At 50.5% G+C, this 17056-nt stretch overlaps 1 protein-coding gene across 4 annotated transcripts in view; it reads left to right on the top strand.

Moving 5' to 3' along the window:
• Positions 1-17056, top strand: part of DPP6 (dipeptidyl peptidase like 6) — an 864911-nt gene that overhangs the window by 674089 nt on the left and 173766 nt on the right. For all 4 annotated transcript variants that reach the window (XM_046020968.1, XM_046020970.1, XM_046020967.1 and 1 more), the window contains exon 6: positions 8994-9046. In XM_046020968.1, coding sequence (XP_045876924.1) covers positions 8994-9046 — 53 coding nt within the window. The remainder of the gene's footprint in view (positions 1-8993; positions 9047-17056) is intronic.

Genomic DNA, 17056 nt, shown 5'->3' with positions numbered 1-17056 from the left:
GTTCAGAAGGAAAACCATCACCCAGCTCAGGACTGATTGCCCCTGGAACGGATGCCAGTGGGTCCCTCTCTGGCGCAGATGACGTAGGAAAGGTTTGCTTACTGACAGACCCTCCTACCTAAATGAGAAAACGGACAGGAGGGGAGATTGCATGGCAAGTCTCTGTTAGGGGTTGACGAGCCCTGGATACGGTTGCGATCCCGCCCCCCATGACAGCACCGCCATCCACAAGCTGGTTCTTCCATGAGAACCGAGAACTTACGGAAGAGCACGCCTTCTCCAGTCTCTGTTTATTTCCTCAAACAAAAACAAAACAAAACAAAAACACAGATTTTTTAGTGAAAGGTCAATGACTGAAAATGTGGGTTTATCCCATCTGGGACCTGATGTTCTAAGTGCGTTGATTAAGTAGCCCATGTGGGTGGTCGGCGTTAGCATGACCTTGTACGTAACGATGCGGCTAGACAGTGTGGTCTTTCGTTAGTTGCGTTCTGACCACCACACATAACATCTCAGATGGCCGTCGCTATGTTTTCATGCGTCAAAGGAACCGCATGCTAGGAGCGACGAACTCCATATAAACTCTTGGCCTTGAAAGGGAGGTTCTCCGGCGTTAGAAGCAGCACAACCACCCGGAGCACTTGTGGAAACATAGATGTGGGGTCTGCTCCAGGTTCTGCAGTTCAGCAGGAAGATTCATGTTTTTAACAAGGTCCCGGGCGCTGTTGATGCAGACAGGGATCATACCTGGGGTGGAAGTTCCCGAGGATTGCTGCGATGAAGAGTAAAAAAAAAAAACCAGACAGCTTCAATCCACAGAGAGTTCTCCCAGCTCTGGCAGCCAGAAGTCTGAAATCGGGTATGTGCAGGGCCATGACCCTCTTGACACCTGAAAAGGGGAAGCCTTCCTCGCCTCTTCGGCTGCCGGTGGCGGCAGCAATCATCCGCATCCCTTGGCTTCTGGACCCATCAGCCAATTCTCCAATCGCATGGTGCTCTCCCTGGGTCTTTTCAGTCTGCCCTCTGTGTGTGTCTGTCTCTTGGTCGAAATTTCCTCTTTCGGTACTAGTCATGTTGGATGAGCTCTCCACTCCAGATGACCTTATTTTAGCTAGATTACTTCTGTTAAGACCCAGTTTCCATATAAGGTAAAAATCTAAGGTTAAGACTTAACGTGGAATTTGGCGGGAGGGCTCATAATTCAACCCATAACACTTGGAGGACCCCTGCCAAGTAAGCACTCAACACCCTTTGACCACGGCATATAGTAGGACTGTGAGACGTACGTTTTACATCTTCAGCTGGTGTTCAGATGCCCACACAGAACTAAAAACATCGCAACATAACGCTCATAGTATGTGTTATACACTCGTAGTCTGTGTTATACACTCCGGTGTGTGTTATACACCCTAATAAGATGTGTCCTAGTTCCTTTTTAGAAATGACCCATTGCATTGACTCTATGACCCAGAGACTGACAAACACTTTTTATCAATATCGTATACAGTAGAGCCCCACGAAGTATTTATCGAAAGTATAAGTTAATATTAGGGACTAGCCCACATCACCAGGGGATGTTTTAAATACAGATGTCATAATTTTAGAGACAAGTCAGTGTTGCTGAGTATTTTTAACCAGAACTTCCTTGCAAAGCCAGTGCCTTTGGGGACGCTGTCCACCCGTTCATAAAGGCAGCACAGCCCTGCCCCGGAGCCCGAGAACAGCTCCTCTAGGAGCGCCCTGCCTCCCGGCTGTTTGGAGGGTCTCCCGCCACCTGCTACAGACCCTGCCCCTGAGGTTAGTGCCCCGAGCCACGTCTGAGCCACTCTCAGCACAAAGCAGACTCCGGGCACCCACACAGCGTGGTCCTCAGGCCCCAGCACACTGCTCGGTCACCCTAGGAGCCCATGGGACTGAGTTCTTCGTGCCTCCCTCCAGGCTGGAGAGTCCCGCTGCGGACCTTGTCTCAGCACCAAAGCTTGTCCTGACCGTGGACTCTGTTGACCTTTTTTGCCAAGTACTTCTTGAGAAATGAGCGGCAAGGGGCTGAGCCGGGCAGGTTATAAAAGCCATTGACTCTCAGTCCGCTCATTCCTGCCCCATACGTGTTGGTCAGACTGTGCAGACATAGGGGTGCCCGGATGGCTCAGTGGGTTAAGCCTCTGCCTTTGGTTCAGGTCATGGTCTCAGAGTCCTGGGCTGGAGCCTGCATCGGGCTCCCTGCTCGGCGGGGAGCCTGCTTCTCCCTCTCCCTGCGTGTGCCCTGATTCTCGCTCTCTGTCTCTCAAGTGGTTAAATAAAATCTTAAAAAACAAAAGACTTGTGCAAACATAATTATCGTAGCAAATGCGATAAGGAGATGAGGACACTGCAGAACACGGCTAAGAAGAGCAGGAGAAGGAATTTGAGGTGACGAACGCTTCTCGTTTCTGTTGTTGGAAGGAGTCCGTGCACTTGACCGTCAGTGTTGGGAGAGGCCAAGGGTCAGGGTCATGACATAGGCTAGGAGAGGCTCCGAAGAAGCCCACGAGTTGCTGTGGGCAGAAGCCTGCCCAGCGCCCAGCAGGGACAGGTCAGCCCGGGTTTGCTGGACGCAAGCATACTTGGTTTGCCCCCATCACCGCGTTTTGGTTCTCCCTTCTTCCCATTTTCTCCCCATCCCCAGAACCTACTTAGGATTCTGGGCTCTTCTCTAAGGCCTTGATTTTGACTGGCTGACTGCTGGTGCCCTCAGCAGGTTGGCGAAGGGTGGCCCTGGGGTTAATCTTCTCAGTTCCCGTCTCGCTACTGTTCTCTTCAGGATCCATCATCCCTCAGGAGAACCTTCTGGCTAGTGAAGACATGATGCTGTGCGGTGGGAGACGCTTCCTGACCAGCCTCTTAGAGTGGAAACAATTTTCAGCTAAATGTGAAAAGACACGAGTCTCCCAGTTCTCTTCCTTTGACAGCATGTGACATGGGACAAATCAGTTTGTCTCTTGGAACCTCAAGTTCTTCATCGGAAAGGTGAAGAGAAGCCGCTTTATCCCCAGGAGCAGTTGTTGGGAGGGTCTAGTGAAAGGGTCTTGAAGAACCTTGTAGATTTCTAGAGACTTACACAACGTAAATTAGATTTCTTTATTTTTTACCTTGGAGAGCCGCAAGTCTGGTCCTACAAGCAGTGTGTCTGAGGGAAAAGGGGAGAAAGTGCACAGAGAAAGAAAAAAAGATGTTGTGTTTTCGAGCAAAACCAGGAGTGAGTCAGCAGAAAGGCCTGTCAGAAGACAAAACAGAAAAGAGGGTGAAGGAGGACACGGGCTGCCAGGCCTGGGAGGGGGTCAAGCCCCTGTTTCTCGGTGAGTGACCCCAGAGAAGATGCGGGTGTGACAGAGGTCGGGAGGACCCCGTGCATGCCGGTGTGCGCCCCTGAAAACCAACACGGAAGGAGGTTCTCAGGCATCGCTTCCTCTGACTCTCGCTGACGGCACCGGGATGGGCTTCATTTGTTTCCAGAAGACGAGACTCGGACGCATGGACACGCTCCTTGAATTGAAATGTCCAAGTGGTGAGACAGAAGGAAATGATTTTTTAAAAAGGAGAATCGTACAGCTCTTTCTGGATGTCGGAGTTGCTCTCGAGATGGGTCTTTGGAAACATAAATAGAATCACAGCTGAGATTGTGACTGTTTGTCCGTCTCTAAAGTAGAACATGCGTGTGTGGACGGAGCCTCCCTTTTAACCAGATTCTCTTATCCTCACGTTCTCACCGTAACTCTTGGCTAAAAACCGTCCTATACAGGGGACACAGGGTGACAGAAACATTGTCCATTAATAAGTTAGATGATGGGGACCAGTCACAGAAGAATGACTTAAAGGGAACTGGGAGGGGGTGTGTGGGGACAGCAGGACGAGACCCTGGAGACAACGCCTTCAACGGGGCAGCACCGTCTCTTCTCTCTTCAATTTAAAAAAGTTGTGAAGGAGGAAAAAAGTAGAGATACGAATACTGAATCCTAAGACATTTTCATTACTTTTATGTTTTGAAGCTGACAACTATGTCTCCTGTGTTTTCAGTCTTGCCTGGATGGTTCCACGGGAGTGTAGGCTCCGTCTCGTGGGGGAAGGCAAGGCTGGCAGCCGGGGGCGGGGGGCGGACCAGGAACGTGGCGTCCATATCTCCCACTATTTGTCTTCTACGGTATAAGCTCAGTATCTTTACTTTTCACTAAACACTTCCATGGTACCTAGTCACCGGTAGTCCTCTAGGAAGCATGTTTACAAATCACTATACGAGGGTTTGGCTTCAGGGAAAGTGTACAGTGAGTTGGTGAGGCGTGTGGAAATGTGTGCAGGTGTCCTCATCAGAACATGGGCCGGTTGGGACCTTCTGCTTGAGGCAAGGAGCCTTCTGGAAAGACTGGTTTGTGCAGGAAATTTTCCATCGTCACTCACTCCAACATCGAGGCTTGTAATTCACTATGCCGTTGTTCATACGAGCGGGAGCAGAGACCGGGAGGAAGCCAGATTCTGCAGCAAGAAGCCGGGTCTCTGGGGCAAGGCCCGATGAAATGCACGGATGAAGCGGGAGGTGGGAAATCCAGCAGAGGCTTATGGGGGTGTGGAGAGACGGAAGAAATAGGGGGTGAAGAGCCCACTTGCCATGACGAGCGCCGAGTTACATACGGACGGAACTGCTGAGTCGCTGGATTGTACTCTTGAAGCTGATACAACACTGTGTGTTGAATATACTGGAATTAAAAAAGAGGGCGATAAAACAGGCAAAAAAAAAAAAAAAAAAAAGAACAAAATCAAGCAAAGGCTGACCCTGGCCTGAGACGAGATGTCTATAACCTCCTGGAAGGAAGGAGTGTGGATGCTGTGTGCGGGAGGGACGTGTGTGACTCCCTCAGTGAGGAACACGTCAGGCTTGAACTCCCCGGGCTCAGCCAGGCTCAGGCAGCTGCGAGCTGCACGCAGGTGCCGTGAAACTTAGTCCCCAGCCAGGGCAGAGAGAGGGGAGGGCAGGGGGACAGCAGAGCTGGCTGGGAGCTTGAGGAATTCTCTGAAAGGGAAGGAGTCTTACCCGTCACCCAGGCCCATCTCACTATGCCCCGCATTCTCCCTGATGCTCCGGCGAACTTGGCTTTCCTACTTTTGCTAACACAGGCTGGTAAGCCTTTTCGGTATTGGATACCTTTAATTACCAAAAGTTAGCATTGTTGGTCCTTATAATGTGTACTTGTCAACGTTATTTTTGCCCTTGGAGCAAATGGGAACAGACCTGCTCACGCTTACTCATGAAGCTCTTTGAAACCTTAGAGACAGCCTTCCACCTCCCCCGAGCCTCCTCCTCCAGGCAGCCCACCTGCCTTCGCTCCGGATGACTCACACCGAGCAGCTTTCCTCCCAGACTCCAGCCAACCTGGTCACATTCTCACCTTTCTAAAATATTTTGGCTTATTGGTCTTACTCCTTCGGAAAAAAAGTGACACCTTCAACTGGACTCAATTCTCCCAATTTAAGGGGAAGAATTTCTAGACAAGATATGCATAATTTCTTCCCCAAGAGACCTTACAGACTGGTTGGGTCTTATCTCAGCCACACCATGAAAATGTGCTCATTTATTTATTTTTAATTCAGTGAAGGACCCAGGTGGAATTCTCAGGGGAGGCTTTGCCCTCCCGGATAATCGGCCACCTGGTGGGGAGACTAGGGTAACAGATCAGGATAATGGATGGGGTTCAGTATGGGAGCCAAGATGGCAGGTTTGCTTGGAAGAATGTATCAAGACCAAGATTTAGGAACACGCAATGTAAATGCAGAAATTCACGAAGTATTTTTGAAAAAATGGGGCATGGCCTTCCTCACCCCTCTTCTCCCCTTATCAACTCAAAGCAGGGGTGGGGGAGGGGCACTTGGGTTCCGAGTTCCTTGCTGGATCTCCACAGCCTTCTTTAAAGTGACCAGGACACGAGGAGACTGTGGGGCACGTTGGGTATGTCCGTTACCTTGACCGTGAGCCTGATATCCCTGGTGTTCACATATGTTCAAACTCATCAAACTGGACCCAGCTGATAGTGCCGTTCTTTCTACATCAGTGATACCTCCGTAAAGCTGTTTTTAAATGTTCCGAGGGAACAAAAGGAACATTTATAGGATGTTGCCTTCATGAGGTAGCTGTCGTGGTCCATAGGACCCCAGCTTGAAGTTTGTGGGCAGAGGGCGTGCTCTCTCCCAGAGCACAGACTACCGTGGTCATTGTCGTAGACCTGGGAATCGCCGCGCTAGATGGAACCTAACGACATTTCTTTCTCTGTTGGGAACAGAACCCCGAAATGGTGAGGAGATAGACCCTGTGGGTAAACGTTTCATTTTCTCCAAATCTAAAACAAGACATCTCCCATTTTCCCACTTCCTTTTAGAGCTGTTCTTTCTCTCCTTCGGGTTTTTAGTTTTTGACTCGTCATCACTGACATCACACGCAGATCGTTTTTCTTCTTTTTTTCTTTTTTACCATCCAATTTCCAAATGTCCCTTTCTTTTCCACGCCCGGTCTTTTCCCGTGTTCGTCTCTCCCGGTTCCCGTATTTTTAGTCCTCATCCGCAGCTCACCAGATGATTTGTCTTCAGCCGTGTGTCCCAGCCATGGTGGTCTTGATCCCCGCTGGGGAGACGCTTGCTCTGAGCCCATCTGCACCCTCTGGTATGCCCAGTTCCCTCTATGAAGAGGATATAGTATCAAATAAGAAGGTGATTGCAGATGTCCGCTGGCGTGATCTGCTTGGTAGTCCTCACGCCTGTCCTTGAGCTCCCCAGCAATGGCTGACGGGCCTCTGCTTGAATCCCACCAGTGCTGGGGAGCTCACCACCTCAGGGGACCATGCATCCCATTATTGGGACACTCCAATGAGGACAGTCATTGTGCTGACCAGGAGCCCAGTCCACAGGGCAGCAATCTTGACTGTTCTGTGGCCTCTGCCCTCCCTCGGACCGGTCGGCCTCAACTCTGCTACTCATACTGGGACTCACATCCTAGAGGAGAAAGAGGTTCGTGGACTCGGTACAAAGCTAGTGGCCACCTCGTATGGTTCTCTTTAAGATTAAAACAAGAGAATTCTTTATTCTTCTTTTTTTCATGGTTTCTATTTCCAAAGCAAATACAGCTCTTCCCTCCATTTACCGAGGAGGGAGCTGAGGCTCCGAGAGGTTACGGACTTTGCCCTGCGAGTGAGTCACAGGCTGAGTGGAGCCTGTGTCCCTCTCTAAAACCGAGTCCTCATGGTCGTAGCTGCACACGGCCACTGCGTCCTGCCCCTAAGCCACCCGCACCCCCACCACTGTGTCCACCGCGGCACGCTGTCAGGAAGAGGACCCCGTGGCTGCGGGAAGGCGGGAGAGGAGCGGAGGCCGGCAGGCCACCTGGAAGGTCACCGCGGTTGATCAGATGCCCGAAACCAGGCCAGTGTTACTGAGGGTAGAAAATGTGGTGTGAATTTAAGAGACATTCCAAAGTTACACAGTCCAGTGAAACGTGGAAACCAGTGATACACGGACAGTTTAAAAAAGTAAGGACTAGGAATGGTTGAAGCTAATTGCAGTATTCCTCTACTGAGAGACCTGTGGGTACGTATAAAAGAGACCCATTAGCAGGAGATCGTTTGGTTTTCAAATTGTGGAATTTAGGATACAAGTTCTGGGTAAAGAAAATATCCACACTGAGAGGCCCGGGACAAGCTAAAGACAGGAGCCTGGAATTCAAAAGACAGGTTAAGCGTGAAAATGCAAATTCAGTAAGAAGCTGCCTGAGAAAGCAGAAGTGAATGGGATCTGCCAGCCCAGAGGTGTAGACCAGCAGGGGTGGTGGGTTGGTGCCTGCTTCCCTTCAAGGGGTCCGCAGCAGCAGCAGCAGCAGCAGAAAGACAAGGAGGCTGGAAGGAGGAGAGCAGGAGGACACAGAGGCCGTGCCCTGTTGTGGGATGAAGAAGGGAGAGCAGCTCCCATCGCCCGTGTCACGCTCCGCAGACGGGGGAGCAGGCGGGAATGAATCCAGCGGCGTCGGGTCTGGCGGCTGGGATTGCCCTTGGAGATCGCAGGAGGAGAATGTCAGGAATCTACTTGTTACCAGTGAACAGAACGTGTGGCATTGCAGGCTTTGCTCCTGAAATGCTGCGATCCTTAAAAAGGAGTCTTTCAGGGGGATGTGAGCAGGGATTTTTGGGTTTGATGTGGGAGGTTTGAGTTCTCTTTTACAAGTTTGGGGGAGGTCGTGAGGGACAGGGAGTGATGAAGCATGTAGGTCAGGGTCTGGTGCAAAACCTGTAAGGCAAGAGTCATAAGGTTCGCCAGGGAGCAGAAGGAGTGGTGTGGAGACCTCCCAGGTTGATCTCGGAAAGGACCCTGGTGGCTTCTTTCTGCAGGAGGGGGAGGCCGGGGGGTGGGCGGGGGGAGTTCTGCGGTGGGACCACAGGGGTAGAGACCGGATGGTGGACCCGTGAAGGCTGAAGAAGTTAACCCAGCGCCTCTGGAGGATAGAACGAGAGTTTGCCCAGCGAAACCTATCTTGCTTTTTATATTCACTGAGGATGTACAGTGGAATTTGCCGTAATTTACAGGGACGCCCACAGTACGTGGGTCTTACGGTCCTGCTGGGTCTAGCTGGCTGTCCGACAGCCTCTGGTGACCTCCTCCTTGGTCCTGGGCTACATGTCACTGAGCTGGAAATCTGTCCCCTGATTTAATCACAAAACAGCCAGCTCTGGAGTCCATATCAAGCCTCTGACTGCAGGTAAACAATGTGCAAATGAAGAAAGTAAAATAAACAGGATATGCAAATTAACTTTCTAAGTAAATTAGACTTTGCCTCCAGGTCTCCTGATTAACTACTTTTCCTCCACTGATGTTTTTTTTTAGGATGCACAGTGATTTAAAAATATCATGGTCACAGCCTTTGTCTCAACGCTTGCTTTTTTTTCTTTTCTTTCTTTTTTTTTTTTTTTTTGTCTTGTCTGTTTCAGATATACCAACACTCCTACACTGGATATTATGTCCTGAGCAAAATTCCTCATGGGTAAGATGATTCTTTCATTTTCTTTGAATGAGAAGTATTCAAAACAAAGAAATGGTAGAACCCTGAGTAGTTGCTTAATTCCCAGAATTGAGGGCAGGAAACAGGGCAGCTTGATTTTGATAGTGAAGGGTCCAGATGTCATGGGGCCTCCCCAGCTAACTGTATCCAGCGTCTAGGGGTCCCACGAGTCTGGGTACTTGCCCATTTGTGAAGCCCCCATCCTAGGACAACGCCGCCTCTCTCCTGTTCTGGTTGCTGAGGTTTCCCCTAGAGGTCCTGCAGGGCAGGACTGTCTCCCCATCCCCCACCCTGTAATCACTGTGGCCCCCCCAGGCATGGGGAATAGCCCGGGACTCCCACGGGGCTCTGGTTATGTACACAATAGAGTGACACCCCTAAGTGCATCGCGTCTCTCAAAAATGTGTGATTTGAGACTCAAACGTGTGTGGGAAGGACAGACATGAGACCGTGCATGATTTTATAAGGTTTTCGGTGCTGGGTAACTGTACCCACACCCGGCACAGGGAGGCATTATCAGGAGCTCACCTCCGGGTCCAAAGGCAAAAACAGATACTGGTTAACGTTCGCTGAAGCGGTTTGTTGAGTTAGATGTGGAGAAAATGCTGCAGAATCAAGAGAGGCAGGGGCGGCTTCCGGTTCCACTCCCGTCACCCCCTCCCCCTCCTCCCTCCTCCTCTCCCCTCTGCACCTGCGGCCTTCTTGTTCTGTGTCTCGGCCTCTCCTCCACCCCTCTGGGGGTTCTTTCAGAAACCCTGGGAAAGGTGAGGGGCTCGGGAAACGTCAGAGAAATTGAGCATTGCTATCCCTGGTGTTGTAAGTAAGTGTTACCGGTGAACATGTGAGGGAGGCTTCTCGATTTCCGGGATGTAAACAAGCAGCAGAAATTGCTAAAAAGTATCGTTTCCTGGGAGAGCATGAACCAGCAACACCGATGTTTCCACCTGCGGTCGTCTGCTTTCTACTAAGTTTAAGTAGAACATGGGCACCTCTTTGGAAAGCAGACGTGGAGAAAGCAAGTTCATCTGGCCTGCAGGCAGAGGAGAGATGTGTGTAGGTACGCAGCATGAGATCAACAGCTTCGGTGAGCCGAGTAGACAAACCGAGTCCAGAGACCCTGAAGGTGAATCACTGGCAAAAATTAAGCATCCATAGGAATTTTTCATTTCAATCCTATTTTAAATAGAAACTCAGGGGTTCTCCACTAAGGAGGAATTATTCCTTTATTGTCTGAAGCAGACTGCATCTTCAGAGCTCACGGCAGGCAGGAGTATGATTACACCTTGAGATTTATGTGCCCGGTGTCGGAGGATTGAATGAATTATAGACGAGGGATAGTTCGTTCCATCTTCTATCAGTTTGTAAAACTCAAAGCTGTAGAAGCGTTTTATGCTCACCACATTGTGTTAACACCCTACGTCAGTCAGAGTTAAGAAGTAGGTTTGGACAACCTGACCCAAACCAGCGGCTAAGCGGAGGACGAGACTTGGTTTCCGTGTTGATGGTGATGAGCTCCCCACAGAGGATGTCAACATGTCACAGGCTGCCTTCGGTACTTTTTTTTTTTTAAAGATTTTATTTATTTATTTGACAGAGAGATCACAAGTAGACAGAGAGGCAGGCAGAGAGAGAGAGGGGAAAGCAGGCTCCCTGCAGAGCAGAGAGCCCGATGCGGGACTCGATCCCAGGACGCTGAGATCATGACCTGGGCCGTAGGCAGCGGCTTAACCCACTGAACCACCCAGGCGCCCGCCTTCGGTACTTTTAAACTCATGACAGTAATCGCCATCATTCATAGATTGACTTTCGAGGGCCTTCGCCCCAGCACAGCAGCCCGCAGGAAAAGCGCTCCCATCCCCATTTCCAGTGCGAGCCGTAAGGCAGGCCGCCCCACATCTCCCAGCTCGTGCACAGCCTGGCTGACCCTGAGCCCCATGCTTTCCAGGCATCCCCTAGAGCTACGTTAGAGCTGTAAAGATCAGAGTTTTAGTGGTGCGAATTTATTTCTTTTCTGAGGACTCTTACATGATTGAAAGACGTAGCAGATGACTTGTGTCCTTTACTGGAAAAAAGCCCCGGTGGATGAGAAGGTCCATGGCCCTCCCAGCACCCTGCGAGCGAGCGGACATAGGATCTCCAAAGCTGGCATCGCTCAGCTGCCCCCTCTCCCTCTTTGTCATGATCATTTATGGAAAATGAGTCCTTTCGTTTCATTTGTTGTCAGCATCTAATTTGTATTAATGAGCCTTCAGGCCTCATGGTTTTGCAGCTTCCGCGACTTCTCCGGGGGTCACCCGAACAGGTGTTGGCGCCTCCACGGATAGCGGGAGAAGGACGCGGCCCACCACCCGAGGCTTGTGCTCCACGTAGATCCGGGGTGGAGAGGAAGGCACAACTGTGTTTTTAAAACAAAAATTAATCTGGTTAATCTATCAGGATTTGCATTATTTACCATGCCAAAAACACAGAGCTTTCCTTGGTGCTTCTGAAGACACAGATCTGCACCTTTCTCCCAAGTTCTCACTTCTCTGTCCTCGCTTCTCCCCCAAAGACTCCGCCGTGAGCCCATGGCCATGCGGTCTGCAGGACGGGATTAGCCCTCATTTATAACTAGAGTTTTGTCTTGGCTTCAGGCTTTCCAGCCAGTCACGGAGAAAGCTCGAATTAATTTTTCAGTGCCCTCTAAATCTGGTTCCCTGCGTTTTTGCCGCTGGTAGAAGAACTCGAGGAAGGGTGTGCCTCTTTCCCCGCCCGTGTGGTTCGCAAGCCAGGAGAGCCCCCCCCCACCCCAGTCCTGTGAGCTCACTTCCTCCTCCAGGGTTTGGCCCTTGGTCTGCGGCGGGAACTGAGCCTCTGTGCATCCGTCCCTTTGTGCATGCCGGCTCGGCTTGTAATGAGAATCCCGAGGCAGCAGGGTTGTCGTGGTGCGAAGATCTAAAACTGAAGGGACAATCTGTTTGACTTGCACACACTAAATGTTCAAGAAGCATATTCTTAAAAGACATGGGTCTTTTACACAAATCTGTTTGCTAAGCCAGATTTAAAGCTAGTCATTCTTAACATAAAACATTTCACTAAGTTTTTATATCAGAAGTTCAGCAACATAAAACCATCTTCTGTGATAGAGATTATAGCCAGCTAAACATTTTCTATTAAGGACCCTTCATGTGTTTTCATAGAACTATTTTCATATGCTTGGCTGCTTCTGGAGGTTTTCCTGACCTGACATTTTTCTTGAAATAATTTTTTTCTTTGGCTTGAGGACTTTTTAAAATATATATATATATATATTTCTGTATGATTGCAATTTCTCATCAGGATCATCCTGAAAAGCATATGGACTGGTGAAAATTACTCCTTTTATAACATAAATCAATTTTAAGGAAAATCTGGCATGTCTCTTAATTGGGTGGCCTTGGCAATATGGGGTTTAGCAAACAAAGTAATACTAAAACAGACACAAAGAAACATTAGAAGGAATTTTTCTTACACGCCAGGGCAACTTTCACAGATATCGTTGCCCTAAGTTAGCTTATTTACTGGTATTTTTCAGGCACCGGCCATATTTATACAAAAATTGCACTCCCTTGGGATTCTAATCGACTTAGGAAGTTGCGTTGTGTACCTGTGAGAACTGTAAACTGTGACATAGGTCCTTCTGCGCTGAACGACACTCTAACATTAAGGCTGGGGTACAGAGGAACGTTCCACGGATTCAGAAGCTAGACATCCGGGCTGATAACATATGCTTAGCACCCGGCTTCTTGCCAACAGCATGAGGCAGGAGGTAAGAACGTCAGCTCTGTGGCCACATAGACCCGAATCTGAACTCTCCTTCTGTTGCCGACCTTGACCATTGTGGTACTTCTGCAGACCTCAGTTTCCATATATTTTTTAAAAGATTTTATTTATTTATTTGACAGACCGATCACAAGCGGGCAGAGAGGCAGGCAGAGTGAGAGGGGAGGAAGCAGGCTCCCCACTGAGCAGAGAGCCCGATGTGGGACTCGATCCCAAGACCCTGGGATCATGACCTGAGCCGAAGGCAGAGGCTTAACCCACTGAGCCCCCCAGGCGCCCCAGTTTCCATATTTTTAAAGAGATGACAATGCTCACGCTCAGGGGTGTGCTATAAGAATGAAGTGCAGCGATATATGCAAAATGCACGGCAGAGAACTTTGCTTCTAGTGAACATTTGGGGATGTTATTTCTTAATATTGTAGGATGTACCCATATATATTTGTAGTCTCATGATTAAATATTATTTGACTTTCTACCCAGATGAAATCTTTTCTGTTACAGGAAAGGCATGAATTTTATTCTATAAAATAAAATTCTCAAAGCTAAGGCTTGTTCTAGGACACTTGGGTAATCGTAATGCCCATGTGACGTTTTAATGTCTCTCTTTTTTTTTTTTTAAAGATTTATTTGACAGATAGAGATTACAAGGCAGAGAGGCAGGCAGAGAGAGAGAGAGGAGGAAGCAGGCTCCCAGCCAAGCAAAGAGCCCGATGCGGGGCTCGATCCCAGGACCCTGGGATCATGACCTGAGCCGAAGGCAGAGGCTTTAACCTGCTGAGCCACCCAGGCGCCCCTTAATGTCTCTCTTAAAGGAAATGTCTATAATTCCCAGTGCTCAGTGCCTTCTTTTTTATATCATTTAAATCAGACCTACCATAATTAATGTTTAAGGTGTTCTTGTTTTTACTCCAGTAGAAGCAAACACGACGGTATAAGTCAAGGGGTTTTTACTGAAATGCTCCACGAGTAACAAAAGCATGGTTGCCATCCTTAAGAAGTTCAAAATTCTATTGAAAAGAAAGGACACAGACTCTGTCATAATACACAGCCAAGTGGCCCAAGTGAGTAACTTAAACACTGAATACAGAGGAGAAGGTTGTGGGCATCGGGTCTCATAAAAGAAGTCTGGCCGTAGCCGATTCTGGAGAGCTGAACCCGTTATTTTTAATAGATGGAGACAGCGAGCAGATATCCCAGGTCGAGAGGATCATTAAACAGATTTGACCTTTGCGATGAGCCAGCATCTTCTGGAATCAGTAGGGTTCTGTGCCAGGCAGCCGCACAGGTGTTCACATGGGGTCTGCATGGGTAGAGATGAGGTTGGGTGGGGGTTAGGATAGGCCTGCAGTGTGGGGAACCTAAACCCCACCTCGTGTGGTGAGTCTTTACAGCAAGAACCTGGGGACCCTTTAGTGCGGTTATGTTGAAAACAGCAGACTTGAGTGAGTTTCACGTGTGTGTACAGAAGGGAAGGGAGATTTGAAGCATAGTTTCAATTAGGAGGCCTGTTGGGGAGTCATGAAGGCTTGGAATGGGCAGAGCCCACTGCGTAGAAACTACACTCGGACTGATTATGGGTAGTTGGCGTTCTCCTGGAAAATGAAGACAGATTTCCCGTATTTATTCCATGTCCCTCTAATTAAATCTTGGAGGCAGCCTGTGTCCTCTTGTGAGCTGAGCCTGGTGCATGAGAAGGTTCAAAGTATTGAGTTCACAAGGGCATTGATGAAAAGTCTCAGCTTACTGCATTTCCTCCCTGGCCTTTTTTCTCATGGGGCCCTGCTGCTGGCCCCTCCCAGGTAGACACACACTGGCTCTGCCCAGCCAGCTTCCTTCACAGCTGCCAGAATTTGCATAAATAGGATTGTTAGTTTAATGTCCTAATGTGAAGCCAAAATGTAGAACAAAGGGATGTCCTTAAAATATCGCTTTGGTATTTGGCGTGGAGGGGAAAGAATCCCAGTGTTACTGACCAGCACAGGGTGTCAGCACCATGGATAGCTCTGAGGTCTCCGCCAGGGCTCCCTCGAGCGAGCTGCGTCTCCCATCCTTCTTCCTCCCTTACTCTCCTGTCCTCCTCCCCTTCTTCCTTCCTCTTCAGAATACAAGCCTTAGCAAGCATCTTCAAGAGAACATGACTTTAGAGCCAAATAGATCTGGGAATAAATTCCCAGGCAGCCCCTTTACGTGTGTAATCATGGGAGAGTTACTTTGCTTCTCCAGGCACAATTGCTCCCTATATATAATGGAAATAAAATGCCTGACTCGTAGGGTTCACGAAGAGGTTATAGGAAATCCTGTAGAATAATGAGGTGGTACATTTAAGTGCCTGCTTCCGTGTGTGGAAAGCGCTCCAGGCCCTATGTGTGGAGGATCCAAGATCTTCCATAGTATGGCCAAGTCTCATGAACCACTCTTTCCTGCATCTGGACGGACAATACATTTCAGCGTCAATGTCGACTCTGATCAAGCGTAAGGGCTTCCTGGAGCTGCGCATACGCGTAATCTACAGCTACGCCTGAGCCCCATGGGATAGAATGTGGAGGTCCGTGCAGCAGCAGGGAGAGGGAAGGGAGAGGTGTGTGATGCCTCGTGCATGCCAGCCCCGCCCCTGTGAATGATCGCATCAACGGCGAGTGCCCCCAGACAGGCTGTGCTCCTGGGCGTCCCCATCCCCACATGCGTGCCGGAGCCTTCCTGCTCCCTGCGTGGCTGGCGTCCACGTCCTCTGACCCTTCACGGCCGGCGTCCACACCCCTCCTCACAGTCCTCCTGCAATGACCGCACTTCCTGCGTGAGCATCTTCCCGTTTCTCACGGCAGATGGCTAGTCCCTGGTTGAAGTTATGTATTCTTTTCTGAATGGAACGTTTGCAAGTGTTTTCGTATGCGTCTATTGCCTGACCCGTTCCTCTCCCTCTTCCCGAGGCCTCAGAGAGAAGGTGTCTCTGGCAGGGGCTTGACCGTGTCTGCAGCCGGCGGGGACTGGTGCCCAGGGACAGCATGACCTTGCAGAAGGGGAACCCGCAAACCTCACTGTCTCCCCTGTGGGCAAGGTCTCAAATGCCAGGGCTGGGTCAGCCGGCAGAAAAGCCATCAGCCACAGGCAAAAGGAGCCGGTTTCCATCTGCTTTCCCCCCGAATCATTTGCTGCCCACAAGCCTGTCTGAAGACCAGGTGACAGTGTGCACGTGCTCCTCCTCCGTCCCAAACTTCGCGTGCCTGGTCCTTCAATCAGGACCATCCTCGGAGGCTTTCTTCGGATGCTGGCTGACAGCTGCAGGAAACGCATTATGCAGTGTTGACTGCATAATGTGGCCAGTGGCCAGGCCCGCACCCCAAATCGAGGAAATGAGAGTCTCTGAAGCTGTGATCTCAGTTTGGGTCTGGGGTCCCCTGGGCCCGCCCCTCCTTCCCTTGCTGTCATCACTAAGTGTCGTGGGAACTGACAAAAACCCATCTCTCCCTGCAAACAAGTGACTCAAGCTTCCCGACTTGGAGAGGGAGCGGTTGGTCTCAGATGAACGGGGGTGGACATTCCGCTGAGGTTCTGCCATATGGAAACGAGACAGAACCTGCTGTTTGACGTCTGGCTCCTCCCCCAGTCTGGGGGCCGGGATGGTGGTCCCGCGGGAGTCCAGGCCTGCGGGCGCAGGAGCTTGCTGTGGGCTCCCCCTAGTGGGGTCAGCGGGGACGCCGCGGGTTTGGATCCGTGCATTTTGTCAGGTCAGAGTCAGGAAGGCAGAGGCCTGTCTATGGCCCCCTTTCCCTGGGGCATGAGAGGCCGTCCCCCAAGGAGCAGGCCACAGCCCTGAGGCCCCCCTCCTGCTCACAGAGCCCCCAAGGAGAAGCGCCCCCGTGCACAGCGCAGGTAGACGGTCCTGCAGGGCTGGGGGTGCGGGATGCTGGCAGCGTGTCCGGGGCACCGTCTCCCGCTGCAGAAGAGCTGCCCATGCTGCGCCAGCCACCAGCCGGGTGGTGGAAAGGCCACGTGGATCCCATGCTGTCTCCTTTACTTGATATCTTTCCTATGCCCCCCCTTGTCTGTGCGCCATTAGTCCTGATGGGGTGGACACGGAGCCCCCGCCTGTGTACGCCGGTGACTCTGGCTTCAGTGGAGCTTGACGGCGTCCTCGAGCAGGAAGGGGGCCCCGGAGGGCAGCAGGCGGGGCGCGGGCTGGATGGCAGGTGG

Source organism: Meles meles, chromosome 10, assembly GCF_922984935.1.
Source record: "Meles meles chromosome 10, mMelMel3.1 paternal haplotype, whole genome shotgun sequence".
Lineage (NCBI taxonomy): Eukaryota > Metazoa > Chordata > Mammalia > Carnivora > Mustelidae > Meles > Meles meles.
The sequence above is the reverse complement of the archived record's forward strand: the minus strand, read 5'-3'. Positions and strand labels throughout refer to the sequence as shown.